Source organism: Dipodomys merriami, unplaced genomic scaffold, assembly GCF_024711535.1.
Source record: "Dipodomys merriami isolate MVZ:Mamm:240054 unplaced genomic scaffold, mDipMer1.0.p SCAF_62, whole genome shotgun sequence".
Lineage (NCBI taxonomy): Eukaryota > Metazoa > Chordata > Mammalia > Rodentia > Heteromyidae > Dipodomys > Dipodomys merriami.
In genome coordinates, this window is record NW_027206202.1 from 2,619,630 (window position 1) to 2,639,304 (window position 19,675).

Genomic DNA, 19,675 nt, shown 5'->3' on the forward strand with positions numbered 1-19,675 from the left:
AGCATCTGTTACACCCTCTCAACCTTGGAGAGAAAAAAAGCTTTGGCTTTCATCATTTAATCTTTAGTTGTATTGTATCTATGTCGCTAATTATGTAATTGTGTCAATATTCTGTTGACAGAAGACAACTTACTTCCCAAAACAATGCAGTGTGTATTTGTTAAATATTGAGTTATAAGTACAGTGCAGCTCCAATGTCATTCCTTCAATTGTTCTTTCCCATCTTGCTATGGATTTTTTTTTTTTTTGCTCATTTTTTGCTCAAGGCTAACACTCTACCACTTGGGGCCACAGTTCCACTTCTGCTTTTCTAACTGGAGATAAGAGTCTTGGAACTTTCCTGCCCAGGCTGGCTTTGAACCACAAGCCTCAGATCTCGGCCTCCTGAGTAGCTAGGATGACAGGTGTGAGCCACCAGCACAATGGTTATTTTAAAAAGAAACCACTTTGCCTTATTTTCTGGCTCCAATAATATTTCTACATCAGAGTAATATAAAAATGAAGTAAAATTTTACTTCAAAAACAAAAAAGGAAGAAGGTGGTAGTGGGCCTAGCTCCCCAGACCCACTCATTTGTCTCCATCCCATAGCCTTAGTTCCTGAGGGAAAGCCAAATCAGAAGCAACTCCTCTTAGAGGAGTTTGTTTAGGGCCCCGCCATTCAGGGGAAAAGAGAGCGCCAGGGAAGGCAGCCACCTGCCTCGCGACTCAAGGCACAGGAGAGGCAGGCACAGGATTTAGCAGAGCAGGTACGGGTACAGCTCCAGGCAGAAGGGATGCCCCGCAGGCAATGATGAAGGCCTAGCCAGGGTACCGTAGGCGGACAGCTGTGTCCAGAGCTTGACCCTGTGATCTCCTGAACAGTTGTGGTATAGCACCTATAGACTGTGGAGAGCCCACGTTTGGCTTGCTTCTTGGGATTGCCTGCTGGAGATGTTGGACACACAGCATTGTTCTGCTAAGGAATTTGCTATAGACACAAGTTGGCTTCTTCAGCCCTGCCCTCCCCGGCTCCGCCCTCCCTCATGTCTCTCCGCTCTGTAGGTGGACCTGGTTGTACACCCGTCCATGGATCAGAACGACCCTCTGGTCAGAAGTGCCATCGAGCAGGTCCGATTCCGCATCTCCAACTCAAGCACCGCCAACAGGTAAGGGCCTGCCACACCCAGGGGTTGCCCTAGCAACTCACCGCTCCTGCTAAACCCTCCCACCATCAATGGCCTTGGGTTCAAGCACGTAGCATGGTCCCCCAGCCCGAGGGTCCCTCAGGCCCTAGATCTTAGGACGTGATGTGTGTCTTCACCCTAGGCCCCTGTCCCAGGTAGGGGCATCTCTGTTCAGTCTCATCATAGCACTGAGCGGCTCTTCTCCCTGAGCTTCAGGCATCGGGTACAGGCTGAGGGAAAACTCAGACATGGGAGAAATTCTCAGCAGACCAGAGGTGGCCCATGGTAGCTGAGCTGCAAGCTGGAATTGGTGGTATCTGCATGTCCTGCCACAGTGATTGAACCAGTTGCCCAAGTTCCTGGTTGCTGTCGTGTGTAACGGCAGAGACCCAGGACTCTATGCTTCTACCTCAGGTGGCTTCTACCTGCAGGCAGGCATGTGCTCACGGGGACCCCCACCCCCCATGTCTCAGTCACCCAGAGAAAATGGTATTAGTTTGCATCATTAGTCTGCGCCCATGATGAGTGAGTGTGAACAATGCCAGGCCCCACAAGCTTGGTCTGACCCACCATTCCCCCAGCCCTTGAGTTTCCTCATGACCCATTTGCAGGGTGAAGGTGCCCCAACCCCCAGCACCCCAAGAGGAGATTGAAGAAGAAAGTCACGAGGCAGAGGGCCCAAGCGGCCCAGGAGACTCTTACCTAACCAGCCCCTCCAAGGCTGACAGCGCTCGGGCAAAGAAGGCCGAGGAGAAAATGGGCGTGCCTCCACTTAAAAATTACAAGCCCGTTGTAGGTAAGGAGCGATGGCTTGCATTTATTTGTCTTGGATCTGGCTTCTCTGAACTCGCGGGTGTGGTCCGTTCTGTGTTCCCCACCAAGCTCTGTCAGTTCTGAATTACCAGCTGGCCCCTTACAGGGTGTTCACATAATCTCTGTCACCCTTGTGTCCCTGTCTGCAAGATGGAGACTGTTCTTGTCTGGTGTACTGTACCAGGTTGGTGGGAGGCCCGGCTGAGACAATGCGCGACCCCAGCCCAAGGACTTTGCGCTCAGGATGAGTTGCTTCTCCTCAGTACACTTAGTTGGGACACTCCACAAGCCACAGGCACTCCCTCCGTCACTACGTGCCTGTGTGCTTTTCCTGGCTCTCACAGGGCCACCGCTTCCCCAGCAAGCTGCTCCAGCAGCTGGCCAGGGCTCTGTAGTCAGGGTGCTGTTGGGGAAGGAGGGCTGCCTTGATACCACAGGGCCCCAACCTCCACCAGCCGTGTCTGGCGTGGGGCATGGCAGGCGTGGGTTCCAAGCCACAGCAGCCGTGTGCGTGGTTTCCCTCCACGGGCGCCCCTTGGGCAGCACTGCCCTGGCACAGGTCAGACGGCGTCAGGCACCAGCCGCGTGGTGTGCACTCGAGCGGGCAGGGCCAGCAGGCGTCTCCCCTCCCCGCGGGACACCCGGCCTCTGCTGCTAGGGAGTCAGGGTCCTTCTGGAGCAACAAAGAAATGAAGAAGAGGTTGGGAATAGTTCGCCCAGGCCTCATCAAGTCACAAGTCTTCATCTGGTGGCCCTCTGTGATGCCTACTTTCTCCATCCCCCCCAGCCCCCCTTGCTTTCGATCCTGCCTTTCAGGCCAGTGTCCTCCCCAGGGAGGTCTTTCCCCACCTCTAGGACTCCAGCCTCCTCCTTCCTTTCGGTATTTCTGTGCTTGTTTCCCACCAGGGAGGGAACATGTTTGCCATCTCTTGGGCAGTGGTTTGAGGTGAATTGAGCTGAATTTTATCGGCGATTTCTCAAGCCCCCACCCACCCCCTTTCTCCTTCAGTTCCAGGGCTTGGGCGGTCCCTTGGGTTTCTGCCCAAAATGCCTCGGCTGCGGGTGATCCACACGTTCCTGTGGTACCTGATCTACGGGCACCCAGCCAGCCACTCGGTGGAGAAGATGGGCTTTAGCAGCGAGAGGAGGGCAGGCAAAGCAGGAGCCCAGCGCTCCTCCCTGGGAAGTGACTGGGAGGCCTCAGAAGCCAAGGACCGCCTCGAAGGCATTGCCCGGGAGACTGAAGTGGAGCGCACCCCGGAGACAGGTGGGGAGGCTCCCAGAGCACTTCCTGACCCGGCTTCCCATCTGATGGCTGGAGACAGCCTCACACTTATAAGTGGATCCCGTCCGCCGAGAGTGACTCCCTCTGCTTTCCTTCCTAGTGTACGTGGATGACGCCTCATGGATGCGCTACGTCCCTCCCATCCCAATTCACAGAGACTTTGGCTTTGGCTGGGCTCTCGTCAGTGACATTCTTCTCTGCCTGCCCCTCTCCATCTTCGTCCAGATTGTGCAAGTCAGCTACAAGGTACCGTAACAATGGGGGATGCACTCAGCTGGTGAAGGGGAAGAACTGGAGCAGCAGGGATGGGTGGGTGGGTGGATGGATGATGGGTAGATGGATTGGTGGATAAATGGATGGATGCATGGATGGATGGGTAGATGGGCAGGTGGATGGGTAGGTAGGTGGGTGAGGTGGGTGGGTGGATTGGTAGAAGAATGGTAAGATGAAAAGTATTTCCAAGATACTTTTCTACTAGATAGATTAGAGTAGAAATAGATAATAGGATGGATGGATGAATGGATGGATGGATGGTCAGTGGCTTGTTCTTCTAAATGGATCTGTCTTTAGATAGGCAGAAAGATAATTGCAGTGTAACAACAAAACATGGCTTTAGAAATTCAGTATAATAGAGACTAGCTATAGCCATATCACTTCTAGAGGGAATCATTGCTCATGTTTTTGATACATTTTCTTCTAGTCTTTTTTTTTTTTTTTAACTGTGCTATGTGTGATCTCTCTTTTTTGTATTTTTTTTTTTTGGGGGGGGGGGTCCGGTTGTGGGGCCTGAACTCTGGGCCTGTGCGCTGTCCCTCAGCTCTTCAGCTCAAGGCTAGCACTCTACCACTTGAGCCACAGCACCACTTCCGGCTTTTTTTCTTTTTGTATATGTGGTGCTGAGGAATCGAACCCAGGGCCTCATGCATCATGCATGCAAGGCAAGCATTTTGCCACTGGGCCATCTTCCCAGCTCTGTGATCTCTTGTTTTAAAAAAGGAGTTGGGATGCTTACTTTCATTAACTGTTCTTTCCATGGAACATTGTTAAACTTTTCACATCACTAGAATTTTTAATTTGATGTTAAGTAGTTCATTGTATTCGTTCTTAAGCATGTCCCATAACTAACACCGACTTCTGTTTTTTGGCATCTAAAACTGGTTTCTTTGCTGATGACATGTGGTAGACAGACATGCAGACAGCTGCAGAATCCCTATTTTGTGTAAATCTCCACTGTTTGCCTCCTGATGTCCCCAGAGCACAAGGATGCTGTCTGTCACCCACGCGACGTGACCAGTGGCTGCCAGGGCAGAGAGGCAGGAGGCGTGGGGGGGGGGGGGGTCAGTCATTCCCCTGAGGCTTGCAGCTGCCCCTGGCCTCGTGCCAGGCTCACCCTCCCGATGGCCTCTGTAGGTGGAAAACCTTGAGGAGTACCTGAACGACCCTCTGAAGAAACACACGCTCATCCGCTGCCTCCCCAGGTCCATCCGGCAGCAGCTCCTATACAAGAGGTGAGGCCTGGGACCCCACAGCTCACGTCCCAGCCAGCCCTGGGAGACAGGGCCCTGAACCCTCCCCCCCATCCCCATCCCCACCCCCTCCCCCCAAGAGGAAGAGGTGCCACCTTCTTGGTTGGAAAGCCTCAAGGTTTTCCATTAACTGAACCACCAAAGAAATAGGAGCTGGAAGTGGCGCCTGTGGCTCAAGTGGTAGAGCGCTAGCCTTGAGCAGAAGAGCTGAGGGACAGCGCCCAGGCCCAGAGTTCAAGCCCCACGACGAAAGAAAGAAAGGAAGGAAGGAAGGGAAGGAGGGATGGAGGGAGGGAAGAAGGGAGGGAAGGAGAAAGAGAAAGAAAAGAAATAGGAGCTGCCGGTACATTTTAAGTGAAAGTCAAGTCAAATTTTACTGCTAGGGACCACAACTACTGGAGTATTGTATTTCGGGTTTTGATTCCTTCTGTTGCATTTGCTGTCCAAATCAAGCCCAGTTGTGGGTCAGCCTTCCCTTGCCCCGCTTAGGGGTAGGAAGGGAGGCGGCCAGGCCTTTCCCAGTACCAGCTGGAGGCAGCCCAGCTAGGGAAGAGAAGTACGCATGCGCCTGCTGAGAACCCACCCCCTGCCAATGGCTGCATTCCGGGCGGTGAATCTCCCCTCTCTGTTCTGTTGCAGGCGGTACATCTTCTCGGTGGTGGAGAACCTTCAGAGGCTGTGCTACATGGGGCTTCTGCAGTTTGGCCCCACAGAAAAGTTCCAGGACAAAGACCAGGTAATGTCCCCCCGGTACCAACCCAAGAATCCTGGTGACCAAGCAGCCGGGATGCTGACCCCCACGCCTCTCTCCCGTGGGGATCTCCTGCAGGTGTTCGTGTTCCTGAAGAAGAATGCGGTCATCATCGACACCACCATCTGTGACCCGCATTACAACATGGCCCACAGCACACGGCCCTTCGAGAGGCGTCTGTACGTGCTGGACTCGATGCAGGACGTGGAGAGTTACTGGTTTGACCTGCAGTGTGTGTGCCTCAACACCCCACTAGGTGCGTCCCTCCCCTCCCTCTGTAATCAGCCTTCAGAGCCCGAAGAGGCTCGATGGTTTTTAGGCTGCTCCCTGGGGCCAGCTTTGAAGTGGGGGCGCTGTGTCTTCACCTCAGTGGGTTTAAGTGTAGCTTATGGGCAAGAAATAGGATTTTCTTTCTTGCGGAGTAATTAAAAATGACTTGTCCTTACGTAGGCGCACACCCTGTACGCACTTAGGGAATTTCCCACCCGCTGCTCCCGGGGCCTCGTAGGGGCTGAGGAGCCAGTGTGCTGCCCACCCCACTGCCCCGCCACACCCCGCCCCCTGCTGGCCCCAAGGGCAGGACTTCCTGCTGCTTGTCGCAGCTGCACCCACCCACAGCTTCCAGGAGGAAGGTGGCTTTTCCCCAGAAACCAGCCCACCTTGCCCTTCACAGACTCTGCTCAGCAAACCCCCTCTTTTGGGGTTCACTCACTGGTGGTTTAGCATCCTTCCCTTTGCCCCCCGTCTTCCTCTTGCTTTTCCAGGCGTGGTGCGCTGCCCCTGCGTCCAGAAGAGCAGCCAGGGGCAGGGCGAGGAGCAGGGAGGCAGCCTGCCGAAGGAGCAGGAAAACGCCATCGACAAGCACAACCTGGAGCGCAAGTGTGCCATGCTGGAGTACACCACGTGCGTGCCCTTCCCCCGCGCTGTCCCCAAGCCCCGGCAGCCATGCCCGGTGGCCTTATGCCATCGGAGCCCAGGGTCAAGGCCCTGCAGAAGCAGCCGTTGGTGACTCCTGAACACATGTAGCACTGAGCACACTTATTCATTAGCCTCCATATTTTTCCTGAGTTGTGTGTGCATGCGTACTGGAACTCAGGTCCTGGGCACTGTCCCTAAGCTTTCTCTGCTCCAGGCTGGCGCTCTACCACTGGATTTTTGTTAGGTAATTAGAAAATAAGTCTCTAGGACTTTTCTTGCCTAGGCTACCTCTGAACTTCAATGTTCAGATCTCAGCCTCCTGGGTAGCTAGGATTATGGGCATGGAGCACCAGCGTCCAGCTCACATATGGTTGCTTTTTATTTATTTTTTAAGATTTATGTGGTACTGTGCAGTTGAACCCAGGGCTTCATGCTTCATGCATGCTAGGCAAGCACTCTACCACTAAACCACATTCCCAGCCCCATATATTGTGTATTCTACCTGTTGGAACTTAGAAGTTGGTAATCGTATGTAACTGTGTGGATTGTGTGTGTGTGTGTGTGTGTGTGTGCGCGTGCGTGCGTGCTGGTACTGGGGCTTGAACTCAGGGAGTCTTGCCCTCATTTGACATTTTTGCTTAAGGCTAATTCTGCCACTTTCCCCAAAGCTCGGCTTCCATCTTTGACTTCGGGGAAAGTGACCATCTGCCAACACTAAAGCCCTTCACTTCTATCTGTTGGGTGCTTTATGGGGGAGGTAAACTCTGGGCACACACACAGAGTATCCCCCACCCCGCGCCCCCCACATATACTATAGTCTCTTGGTTTACACTTCCGTTTCCTGTCTCAGCGGGAGCCGAGAGGTTGTGGATGAAGGTGTGGTGCCCGGTGACGGGCTGGGAGCCGCTGGCCTCGATTCTAGTTTCTATGCCCACCTCAAGCGCAACTGGATCTGGACCAGCTACATCATCAACAAAGCCAGAAAGGTGGGTGGGCTCTGGGCAGGAAGGGGGGGGGAGTCCCCCTGCCGCGCATGCCCTCCCACACACCCCACCCCCGTTTCACTGCTCCCGAGTGGGCACACAGAGCCCCAGCAGGGCTGGACAGGCTGCCGGGGCCCCGGTGACTTCAGTGCCGTGCTTGTCTCTCAGGAGAACATCGTCGCCGAGAGCGGGTTCACCGTGAGGCTGCAGACCTTCCTGTCCAGGCGCCCCATCCCGCTGGCTGCCGGAGGTGGGTGCTGAGCCTGGGGCCGGCGGGGCACGCTGAGCCTCACCGCTCCATCCTGAGGCCGCTGTGTCTTACGTGCTTTCCAGGCACAGGCCGGCTGCCCGTCTGGGGAGACGCGAAGACAAGCATGGACTTCTATGCCGAGCGGGAGGAGCTGTTGCAGCTGGAGCAGGAGCCGCTGCTGGGCCGCAACCACCGCGTGCAGGGCGGCCGGAGCCAGAAGCGGCGGCGGCTGAAGAAGGATCCCGGGAAGAGGACGAAGAGGAGCAAGAAAGGTCCTGCAGAATCCTTGCTGCTTCTGGGCTTCAGGATGGCGTGTCAGGGCTGTGCAGGGGCCGCAGCACATGCGGGCTCTGCCCCAGACCCGGAGGGCTGCGCACAGACTCCCCGTGTGTGCCCTGCCTCGGGCCCCGTGTGCCTTCCCTTAGCTACCCCCCAAAAGTCCTCCCCCCTGACTGAACCGTGTTCGGCTTTGGGAGTCCTCAGATCCACACAGCCCTCGGGGCATCCTCTGGTTCTTACTGGGACAAGAAGTGTCAGCGTTTAGGCCCACTTGCCTGGTCCATGTATTGTAAAACAGCACGTAGGCAGGGCCTGCCTTCAGTGGCTTGTTCTGAGGGTGCTCCATGGGGGGCGGGGGGCGGGGGGAACCTCTCAGTTTGCTGGATTGTGGTAATCTGGAAGGGTAAGGCCCCCTCAGAGGACTCGCCATCCAAGGGGAGCAAGCACAAGCCAAGATCAGCAGACGAATAACAAGGGGCTACCTTCCGCTTGCCCAGCCCGTCACCTGGAAGTGTAGCCAGAGGAAGATGCCTGGGGTAATGAGGAGGGCCAAGTCTTATGTGGGCACCATGAAAATGTGGAGCCTCTTTTTTTTTTTTTCCCTTTCCCCCCAGTTCTGGGGCTTGAACTCAGGGCCTGGGCGCTGTCCCTGAGTTTCTTTTGCTCAAGGCTAGTACTCTTATCACTTGAGCCACAGCACCACATCCAGCCTTTTCTGTGTATGTGGTGCTGAGGACTCGAACCCAGAGCTTCATGCATGCTAGGCAAGCGCTCCACCACTGAGCCCCCTGCCCAACCCCTGTGGAGACTTGAATGGCAGCTCCCCACCCGTCACCTGAGGCGCCCTCTCCCCCCCACCCCCCCCCCCCCCGCGGTTCCTAGGGGAGCTCCCAGAACCTGCAGACAAACGGCTGCGCTACCACGACGAGGCCGACCAGAGCGCCCTGCAGAGGATGACACGGCTGCGTGTGTCCTGGTCCACGCAGGAGGACGGGCTGCTCATGCTGTGCCGCATCGCCAGCAACGTCCTCAACGCCAAGGTGACGTCACCACGGCCAGACTCTTCCCATCTGCCCCGCTCCCCCGGGGCTGGCTGGCGACACTGCCTGGCCTGGCTTGTTGGGTGTCTCCCCCTTTTACTCCCTGCCTGTGTCCCAGGGGACCCCCCCCCATCCCCACGCCAGGCCCGTCCTCCACACCCCCACCGGCATCCCTAAAGCTCCTCATCAGCTCCTTTGTCCTTCGGCTTGGTGCTGCCCCGTCGTGTCCATGTGCAGCGGCGCGGTGCTCTCGGCCCGCGGTGGGCCCAGGCCCCTTGCCTGTGCGCTGGTACCAGCAGAGCTGGTGTGTGACCCGTCTCCATGTTGGCCACAGCGGCCAGTGAGGGTCCCAGCTGCAGGCTCGTCAGTCCCACCCGAGGGACATGTGTTCTCCCCAAACCTTGGCCGCGGCTCAGTCCCCCTGCGGGCACTGAATTCCCATCTCTGCTCTTGGGTGCAGGTGAAGGGCCCCTTCGTCACGTGGCAGGTGGTGCGGGACATTCTGCACTCCACCTTCGAGGAGTCTCTGGATAAGACGTCTCACTCCGTTGGCCGGAGAGCCCGCTACATAGTCAAAAACCCCCAAGCCTATCTCAACTACAAGTAAGCGGAAGGGGGGGTTCTGGGTTATCCCTAGGCTTCTAGGTCATTCTCTCCAGCCGTGCGCATGTCTCAGCTGGGGGGAGCCAGCGTTCCAGGGCTCTATCCAGGTGTGGATCTGCCAGCCGCTTGCCCTTGGCTTTCCCCAGGCCCGGTGTGCACTGGGCAGGTGCTTTCCCACACGCGCTTTTAAGTGCTGTCACCCACTGAGTGGTCTCGGAGTCCACCACGGAAGGGGATGGAGGCCAGTTTGCCTTCAGAAGCTTCCACTGCAGCTCCTGTGCTGGCTGTGAGCAGCCCATCTGTAGCTCATTCACAAGAAACTAGGGCCTGGGTCATGGATCCCATCCCCAGCAGAACTGTGTCCCCCCACGGAGCTGAGTGTCCCGAAGCCACAGCCCGTGGCTGGGCTGTTAGCAGCAGGGTCACCCCTCTGCCCTCTGCACAAGTGAGAGGGGTGGGGACAGGAAAACCACCCCCAGAGAGCCTGACACTCCTAGGGCCTGGGCGCTGGACTGCCTGCAGTTAGCTATGCCGTGGCTGAGCGGCCTTGACACTTCATGCCGGGACTAGCTCCTTGCCTCTGCGCGCTAGATGCCAGCGTGACAGCTAGACAGTGACACCTGGGGGGCGGAATCTTGATCAGCAGGCCTTTTGCCATGTCTCCCTCCCTCTGGAGTCTTCCCTGGAGGACCTTCCCAATCCAGACTTTGTCCCGAAAAAGAAGCAGGTCTGGATAAGAGAGGGTGTGACGCTATGCAGCGAGTTCTGAAACCTGGGCTGCCTGGCCCAGGCTGTGAAGTAAGTGACAGCCACCCAGCCAGGGCCAGCATCTCAGACACCGGGGACCTGTGGGTGGATGTTGAAAGGGCAGTGGAGTGGACAGCTGTGGCTTTGGGCCACCAGTTCCAGACACGTGCTGCTGGCCAACCCCTGGACACGGGCCCAGATCCAGACTTGCTTCTCCCCTGTCTTTGCACAGGGTCTGCCTGGCCGAGGTGTACCAGGACAAAGCTCTTGTTGGAGACTTCATGAACCGAAGGTGTGACTACGAAGACCCAAAGGTGGGTCCCGGGAGGCAGCGAGGCCAGCCTGCTTTATGCCTGGTAGCCGGTGCTGGCCTGGTCTCCTCACTGCTCTGCCAGCCCCACAAGCTCCTTTGGGAAATGAGCTTGTCAGCCCTTTTTCCCTGAACTCCATTTTGTCAAGAATACAGGGCAGCTCTTTAGACGTGAAGCCATCCAGACTTCCCCGGGGTGCTGCTTTGGTGTTTTGAGGATGGCTGGTGGGGAGGGAGCGGGAGAGGAAGGCTGGTTTGGGGCCTGCAGGTGAGAGGGGCTGGAGGAGGAAGAGGCCACCTGCCAGCTCCTAGTGCTGGCACACTGCGGGCACAGAGCGGGACGTGTGGGGCAGGGAGAGCGGGCATCAGCATGCCTGCTGGGCTCCTGGCAGGGTGCTGAGCGTCTGCCACCTCCCCTATGGACGTGGGAGGGAGGTTGTCACAAGTTGTGTCTTGATGCATCTGTGTGGAGGGGAAGGGCTCTCACATCGCTCCCCACTTTGCCAAAGGTTTGTGCCGACGAGTTTAAAGAATTTGTGGAGAAGCTGAAGGAGAAGTTCAGTTCGGCACTGAAGAACACGAACCTGGAGATCCCCGACACGCTGCGTGAGCTGTTCTCCAGGTGAGCTCTGGCAGAGAGGCAGCGGGGCTTCGCACGTGAGGCGTGGGGGTGGGGGCGGGGAAGAGAGCGTGGTGAGGAGCTCCTTGCTCGAGCGTAGCTGAAGCCACAGGCACAGGAGGAGCTGGCACTCAGCCACGCGCAGCAGCACGCACGCGCCCCGGGGCTGGACCCGAGCCGCTCCACACCAGAGCTCTGCACTGTCCAGCTCAGCCACTCAGCCTAAGAACTCACTTGGAGCTGGGCGCTGGTGGCTCACACCTGTCATCCTAGCTACCCAGGAGCCTGAGGTCTGAGGATCATGGTTCAAAGCCAGTCCAGGTAGGAAAGTCCATGAGACTCTTAGCTACAATTAACCACCAAAAAACCAGAAGTGGCACTGTGGCTCAAGTGGTAGAGTGCTAGCCTTGAGCTGAAGCGCTGAGGGAAAGTGCCCAGGCCCAGAGTTCAGGCCCCAAGACCCAAAACAAAAAAGAACTCACTTGGCTTTCAACACAGAACCCAGTGAAACAGTGCAGTCCTCTGTAAGTTCTGCAAACAAGGCCTGTAGGCTGGACATGGGCGCCCTTCTCACCATCCACATGGAGAGGGGCCTCCTGGACAGTGTTCATTGGGCAGCTCCTGCTCGTGAATTGATGATGCCTTTGCTTACTGCATGCCCATTGGCTGTTACCCTTCCACCTGCCCAGCAGGTCATTCCCATGGTCCGAGCGCCAGGCCCAGGTAGTGATCTTGGACTCCGCTGCCTTTAGCCCTCTGCTGGGCTTTGCTTTATTTCTGCAGTAAACTGTTTCCTAGAATCCCACGTGGCACAGTTATGTTCAGTTTTAAGCGTGTCTCTGGCCTGTTGGCCTGCTTGTCATTTATGTCCCCACATTTGCAGTGAAGTAGGTCCAGCTTCTCATCCCGGAAGGCAGCAGTAACAGTAAAGCCTCTAACAGGCAGGCGCTCCTGATCCATCTTGAGGATTGAACACGTGGCACTTGAGAGTTTAACTAACACTGGCTTTGGCCCTGAGCCTTCTGGCAGGCCAGGCAGACTAGAAAAGAGTTCCCTACTTTCCCACCTCAGCTAAAAGTACTTTGCACACTTCTCTGAAAAGGGGCTTCTTCTTGGCACTGCGTTTCAGGAGGGAATATCTTACAAATGACCATGTTCTTAAAATGGCCACTGTTTATACATACTTGCTTGGGATGAACCTAGTACAATGACCCTTATGGAGCTCACTGAAGTAGAGTAGTCACTATTCTACCACCGAATGCAGCAACTCTCCCTTGGGCTTTTCATTCATTCGGTAATTCAGTACCGGGGCTGGATGCCCCGGTTTCAAGCGCTGTACCACTGAGTCACATCCCAGCCCTTGGTTTTTGGAGGCAGGGTCTTACTCTTTAGCCCAGGCCGGCCTTCTAAATCTCCCTGTTCAGCCACCCCCCCCCCCAAGTGCTGGAGCTACAGGCATGTGTCACTGTGTCCAACTTACTTGTTATGTTTTTGTGGCATACGTTTATGGTGTGTGATGGTTTGATACATACAGTGTTGTTGTTAACTGGTCACTGGGCAATATAAGATCACTGGAACTTGAGATTCTGTTCCTTTATCTCTTTCTCAGTCCCAGCTGCCTTCTGCTTGGTTTCTCTTAGATTAGCCTTCTCAGAATCCTTTTGGAATCTTCCAGGCTCCTCTGGTGTCTCGTTTTCTAATCACAGTGGGCCCAGTTCCACATCCTGCTCTGTTCGCTAGGAGCTGGGTCCGGGTCAGCCCGTTGCCTCTGGGTTAGCCAACTTCTCTACCCTGCTCCTTCAGACAGGCGCACTGGACGCGCACAGCGTGGCACAGTGTGGTTGAGTTAAATGTGCAGTGTTTGGCTTTGGGTGAGCATGGTGTTTCCCCGCCCCTTCTCAGCAGTAAGTGGCCATCTCAGGAGCATCAGCCGGGCCATCGGCACTGCTGTGCTCTCCTGTCCCCCGCAGGTACCGAGTGTTGGCAATCGGGGATGAGAAAGATCGCATCAGGAAGGAGGATGTCCTTCACAGGTGAGGGGCACGTGCCTTTCCCGCAGCTGCACCCGGCCAGGCGAGGGGAGGCGGCGCTCAGGTCCAGACCACACCTGACTGTGTAAATGAAAGGTTCATTGGAACGCAGGTCATGCCCATTCTGTGTATCCTCCCCCAAGCTGCCTGTGTGCTATGGCGTGCATGGTGCATCATCTCAGGAATCTATAGAGCCCAAAAGACTACGGCATGGCTTATGGCCCTGTACAGAAAAGGCTTGCCAGCCCCTGGGCTCCCCTCACGCTGCCTTAAGGTGGCCTGGGGGGGGGACATTTGAGCTTCCTCCCCCCTTTTTCTCTACACATTGCTTTTAGCTCTGTAATTCATTGAGAGACTACTGTCTTTGGAGACAAACTCACTTTAACAAGAGGGAAATCCAGTGCCATTTGTCTGCTGTCATAGTCTACCGCAGCCCACTGTCTGTAGCCAGTTTTAGCTATGGCATCCATTGCCCACTGGGGCAAACCCTTCTTCCCCCAGAGAAACTTGTTAGTGAGTCCTAACAGTGCCTGGTGATTAGGTTTGTTTGGTATGGCTTTGTCACTGGCTTTGGTGCTCCTGTCACTTGGAGGAGATTGGGCCTCTTTTTAAAACTGGGAATGGTCTGGAACCTCCAAAGTCAAACATGGCCTTGAGGACAGGCCGAAAGAGGCCCCTCCAGCCCCCGTGCAGCCCCACCTCAGCTCTTGCTGCCCGGCCCGGCCCTGCCCCTTGGTGCCCAGCGCCACCCCACCCCATGCTGCCCGGCCCTGCCCCTTGGGGCCTGGCCCCACCCCACCCCATGCTGCCTGGCCCCACCCCACCCCATGCTGCCCGGCCCCGCCCCTTGGGGCCTGGCCCCACCCCACCCCATGCTGCCCGGCCCCGCCCCTTGGGGCCTGGCCCCACCCCACCCATGCTGCCCGGCCCCGCCCCTTGGGGCCTGGCCCCACCACACCCCATGCTGCCCGGCCCCGCCCCTTGGGGCCTGGCCCCACCCCACCCCATGCTGCCTGGCCCCACCCCACCCCATGCTGCCTGGCCCCACCCCACCCCATGCTGCCCGGCCCCGCCCCTTGGGGCCTGGCCCCACCCCACCCCATGCTGCCCAGCCCCGCCCCTTGGGGCCTGGCCCCACCCCACCCCATGCAGCCCTGCTGTCTCTTCCAGTGTGGACGACATTCACTTACTGGTGCTGCAGAACCTGATCCAGAGCACGCTGTCCCTGTCCAACAGCCAGATGAAGTCCTGCCAGTCCTTCCAGGTGGGTCCTGGCCGTGCCTGCGCCACCCGGGCCTGGCGGCTTGAGCTCTCATCTCCCGGGAGGTTCTGTTTGCTCATTTGCGGTGCTGATGGAACCCAGGGTCTTGTATACACTAGGCAAATGTTCTTACCACAGGGCTAGGCCCATGTCTTTTCTCTCCTTTTGCTTTCTTTTCTTTCATGCCTGGCCTGGGGCTTGAGTCAGGGGACACAGACTGCAGGCCAAACCGACAGCTAAGGCTGGGGGAGGTGACGGAAGAGTGACGGCAGGCATCGCCCTATGTTGACTCCCATAGGCTCTGCCCAAAGAGATAGACTTGGAGCGGGCGCTGGGGGCTCGTTCTTGTAATCCTGGCTCCTCGGAGGCTGAGATCTGAGAGGATGTTAAGCCAGCCTGGGCAGACAAATCCCAGACCTTTTTTTTGACAATTGTGGGGCTTGAACTCAGGGCCTGGACTCTCTACCTGGGCTTTTTTGCTCAAGGGGAGCATTCTACCACTTGGAGTCACAGCTCCACTTCCCGTTTGCTGGTGGTGCATTGGACATGACTCTCACAAACGGCGATCCTCAGATCTCAGCCTCCTGGATAGCACCTGGCTTCTGAGAGACTTTTTATCTCCAGTTAGCCAGCAAAAAAAAAAAAAAAAAAGCCAGAAGTAGAGATGTGGCTCCAGCCTTAAGCGGAAAAAGATAAGGAAAAGCACAAGGCCCTGAGTTCCATCCCCAGTATATACACACACACACACACACACACACACACACACACACACACACACACACACACACACACACACACACACACACACACACACACACACACACACACACGAGAGGCTTTGATGTTAGCTGCCCCTTTTTGCAGTCTGGTAGGCGGGGCATGGGAGAAGTGCCATCTGAGAGCCAGCCCCTCTAGGTTCACTCCACACTGTGCTCCGCCTCCCCGCCCATGGCCTGTCTGTCCACCCAGGTCCCGGGACTGATTCCTAGTGCTTCCATGCATCCTGGGCCTCGGCGCCTCCCTCACCCGCCTAGTGCCTTATTGCAGACCTTCCACCTCTACCGGAAGTACCGGGAGCCCGTGCTTGTCAAGGCCTTTGTGGATTGCCAGAAGAGGGGCCTGGTCAACCGGCGCCGGGTCAATCACCTGATGGGCCCCAAGAAAAACCGGGCCTTGCCCTTTGTGCCCATGTCCTACCAGCTGTCACAGTCCTACTACAGGTGAGCTCCCCGCCGGTCCCCGGGCAGGGCAGCCCTGGCCCTCGGCCTCGCCCCGGGAGCCCGGTGCACCCTGGGAAGGAGGGAGAAGGTCAGGCAGGGCAGCCATGGCCATCGGCCTCACCCCGGGAGCCCAGTGCACCCTGGGAAGGAGGGAGAAAGTCAGGCAGGGCGGCCATGGCCATCGGCCTCACCCGATGAGCACGGTGCACCCTGGGAAGGAGGGAGGAGGCCAGGCAGGGCGGCCATGGCTGTCAGCCTCACCCCAGGAGTACAGTGCATCCCAGAACGGAGGAGGTTAGGGCCCGCAGGGTTTGGGGTTAGGGTGTCGCCCTGTTAGAGTTTGTCTTCCTCTGGCCACGTGGGAATAGAGTTGGTTCCAAGCTTCTCAGTGGTCCAGGGGGGAGCCCCTCCAGGTCGGGGTGGGACCCCAAGTTCCTTCCTCAGGACACTCACGCGCTGGCCCAGGGAGGCGGGGGCATGGTGGCTCACCTCACAGTCCTCGGCCAGCCAGAGCAGCACTTTCCGAGCTCCTCCACGAAGCCCCCAGCAGCCTCAGGCTGGCCCAGCCGCCCTCCAAGACGGGCACACAGCCCCCGTGGCTCCGTTCAGTTCCTGTGCCCCTTGGCCTTGCTGGACATATTTGTGGGTGCAGCAGCGCCATCTGACCTTGAGCCGCTTTCTGGGCTTTGGGGGCCAGAGTTCCCGGGTCAGAGGATGGGGTGCGCTCTGGAGTTGTCCCAGGCCACGGGGGGGGGGGGGACACTTCTGACCAGGCTGGCCACTGCACAGCACATGCGAGGTGAGGCACGGGCTCGGGCTAGGCGAAGAGACAGAGCTGCTGTGGGAGTGGCCCTGGGACTGCAGGAGAAGGACAGACACCCGGCTCCACAGCCTCCACCTGGGAGGAGGAAGGGCAGCTTGCCCCGGTCCTCACGGCCGCCAGGGCCCAAGGCTGCTAGTCCTTCTTGCTCTTGTACCTGCAGGCTCTTCACCTGGCGCTTTCCTGGAGCACTGTGCACCGAGTCCTTCCATTTCTTCCACCGGGTCCTGGCCGCCGGCAAGCTGGACCAGCCTGACTATTTTGCCTTCAAAGACCAGGATGGCAGCGAGCCCGTCGACCACGTGGTGCCCTTCGCCCTGGACGGGCCCGGAGGCCACTGCGTGACAGCCCTGGTCCTCTTCTCCCTGGGCCTGCTCTCTGTGGACGTCCGGATCCCAGAGCAGATCGTGGTGGTGGACAGTTTGGTGACAGAGAGTGAGGACATGAAGAGGTGAGCCGGGGGCCCGGCGTGGCCGCTGGGCCGGCGTCCGGGCCGTGGGGCCTGGCACCCCTGGCTTGGTTCCTTTGCCCAGCCAGCTCGTGTTTCTTCATTCCACACACGCGTGCTGAGTTCTGTTTTGCCTCTCAGTCTGTGTGGGAGGAGCTGGGGGCCTTGGGGAGCTTGTAAGGATTGGGGGAGCCAGGCTGCCCCCGCAGGCCTGCTGACACCTCCCGCGAAGAGGACCTAGAAAGCCGGGCCCGGCGGGGAGCATGGCTGGCCGCGTGGGAAATGCCAGGGCCACCCCTGCGTCCGGCCAGCAAGCTCTGCTCCTCTGCCACAGCCTGGCGAAGGACGGGGGCTTGGATGACGACGAGGATGAGGAGGAAGACTTGGACGACGGCTCGGGAACCAAGCGCCAGGGCGCGGAGGTGAAGGCCGGGCAGGCCTCGCACACCAAGTACCTGCTGATGCGGGGCTGCTGCGCGCCCGGCAGCATCAGCACGCGCAGCCTCAACCCCAACGACAGCGTGGTGGTGAACTCGTGCCAGGTGAAGATGCGGCTCCGCAGCACCCCGGTGCCCGCCCGCCTCGGGCCTCTCGGTGAGTGGCCGCCTCCGGCTGGGGTGTCCCCCGACTTCCCCGCTACTAGCCAGCCGCACGCAGCCACCTAGAGATGGGGACCCCGCCCCGCAGTGCGCGGCCCCCTCCCCAGCCGCCCGCGGAGCCTTTCCCAGATGACAGTCAGTGCTGTCCACTTCCTGCAGGTAACCCCTCTTTTCTAGCTTGGGAGGTCACCTCAGAACCCCGCGTTTGGCACTTCCCGACTTTTGCCGGCGCTGGGCCCTGGGCGCCTTGTTGACGGGTAAAAAAGCGACCTCCCCCCCTCTTCCTTCACACTCAGCTCTGGAAACACTAAGTTCTTGAACCTCTGTTTCCTGTGCTCAGCTTGAGGCCTGTCCCCTTTCCCTCCTCATCTGGGCCCCTGGCTGGCCGGCCTCCATGCCTGTATGGTCCAAGCTGAGGATGTTTGCTCTCAATGTGTTGCCATAGTCAAAATTCTATGCTTGCCGGGTGCCCGTGGCTCACGCCTGTCATCCTAGCCACTCAGGAGGCTGAGATCTGAGGATCACAGTTCAAAGCCAGACCAGACAGGAAAGCCTGTGAAACCCTTATCTCCAATTAACCACCAGAAAACCAGAAGTGGCGCTGTGGCTCAAAGTGGTGGAGCACCAGCCCTGATCCACAAAGCTCAGGGACAATGCCCAAGCTCCACGTTCAAGCCCCTGACTGTCACACAAGAAAATTCCGGGGCTGGGAATGTGGCTTAGTGGTAGAGTGCTTGCCTAGCATGCATGAAGCCCTGGGTTCCATTCCACATAAAACAGGAAAAGCCAGAAGTGATGGTGTGGCTCAAGTGGTAGAGTGCTAGCCTTGAGCAAATGAAGCTCAGGCACAGTGCCCAAGCCCTGAGTTCAAGCCCCAGGACTGGCAAACGAAAAATAACACACACACATACACACACACAAAATCCTACACTTATATCTAGAGTTTTTGGACCCTGCACAAATGTAATCAGCACCTCTAGACCTGTGGTCTAGCTGAGTTGCGTTTCACAGGGGCCCACGGAGGCAGAAGCTGGAATGTACTGGAAGGAGCTGCGCTCGCTCCGCAGGGAGCCGGGCTGGCCTGGGGAAAAAAGGGAGGGGATCCGTGCACCCAGCGGCAGCGTTGTGCGTGCGCCGGTCTGGAAAGCAGGGTTTCCCAGGCTGGCTCCGTTATCCCCCTGATCAATATCCCCGCAGCCATGCCTCTGGAAGAGCTCCCCACCGGAACCTCCTGCCTCCCGGACACCTTCACCCGGCTGGCGTGCCCCCCAGAGCAGGCCTCCAGCGTGGAGGACTTTGCCCACCAGATGGCGCTGGCGGGGTACAGCTCGGAGGACGTGTGCGCCGCCCTGGAGATCCGCAGCACGGTGGCCGCCGCGGGCGCCTTCGGGGTGGACAGGGACAGGCTGAGCCGAAGCTTCGCCGCCTTGCAGAGGCCCGGCGGCCAGCGCACCAAGACCTTCCCAGACTACGTCCAGGTAGGCCCCGCCGCAGGCGGGCGCGGCAGGGTCAGGAGGTCAAGTGGCCAACGTTGAAAATCGAGGACTTCTCCCCACACCCCGCTTCCCCTGCGCATCAGCATTGGCTGAGTCCAGCCGCTGCCCTGCCCTCCCCTCCTCACCCCTGCCGGCCCCCTGCACAGTGCCCCGCCCACCTGCCCCCTCCAGCCCAGGGACCCTGAGCCCCAAGAATGGTGTACCGTTTGTGCCCTGGCCTGGCCTGTCGCCCTGCGCTGTGTTCGACAGCTGCTGGGGATCGGGCTGGGGGTCAGCATCCACGTGGCCTTCCTGTGGGACAGGACAGACCTGTGGCCTCTGAGGGGACCGTGTGTCCCAGGCTATCCCCTGGGCCCTCAGTGCCAGGAGGTGACGCAGAGCCACAGCCATGGTGGCAGAGCCCAGACCCCACCGCCAAGGCCAGGCCAGGCCAGAGCCGGACTCGTGGGGTCCCCAGGTCTGCCCTGGACAGGGTCAGGACAAGGGAGTGGCGCGTGGCTGAGCATGAGGGAG

General features: G+C 58.2%; 1 protein-coding gene across 4 annotated transcripts in view; it reads left to right on the top strand.

The window, feature by feature from the left end:
- Positions 1 to 19,675, top strand: part of Gtf3c1 (general transcription factor IIIC subunit 1) — a 53,382-nt gene that overhangs the window by 30,736 nt on the left and 2,971 nt on the right. The window contains exons 13-33 of one of the 4 annotated variants that reach the window (XM_070004285.1): positions 1,043 to 1,146; positions 1,776 to 1,960; positions 2,987 to 3,244; positions 3,363 to 3,508; positions 4,673 to 4,770; positions 5,428 to 5,524; positions 5,618 to 5,795; positions 6,304 to 6,442; positions 7,308 to 7,443; positions 7,609 to 7,690; positions 7,774 to 7,962; positions 8,852 to 9,009; positions 9,470 to 9,612; positions 10,592 to 10,673; positions 11,179 to 11,291; positions 13,259 to 13,321; positions 14,489 to 14,582; positions 15,549 to 15,799; positions 16,783 to 17,070; positions 17,402 to 17,661; positions 18,864 to 19,144. In XM_070004285.1, coding sequence (XP_069860386.1) covers positions 1,043 to 1,146; positions 1,776 to 1,960; positions 2,987 to 3,244; positions 3,363 to 3,508; positions 4,673 to 4,770; positions 5,428 to 5,524; positions 5,618 to 5,795; positions 6,304 to 6,442; positions 7,308 to 7,443; positions 7,609 to 7,690; positions 7,774 to 7,962; positions 8,852 to 9,009; positions 9,470 to 9,612; positions 10,592 to 10,673; positions 11,179 to 11,291; positions 13,259 to 13,321; positions 14,489 to 14,582; positions 15,549 to 15,799; positions 16,783 to 17,070; positions 17,402 to 17,661; positions 18,864 to 19,144 — 3,345 coding nt within the window. The remainder of the gene's footprint in view (positions 1 to 1,042; positions 1,147 to 1,775; positions 1,961 to 2,986; positions 3,245 to 3,362; positions 3,509 to 4,672; positions 4,771 to 5,427; positions 5,525 to 5,617; positions 5,796 to 6,303; positions 6,443 to 7,307; positions 7,444 to 7,608; positions 7,691 to 7,773; positions 7,963 to 8,851; positions 9,010 to 9,469; positions 9,613 to 10,591; positions 10,674 to 11,178; positions 11,292 to 13,258; positions 13,322 to 14,488; positions 14,583 to 15,548; positions 15,800 to 16,782; positions 17,071 to 17,401; positions 17,662 to 18,863; positions 19,145 to 19,675) is intronic. The other 3 variants (XM_070004286.1, XM_070004288.1, XM_070004287.1) reach the window with 3 other exon arrangements.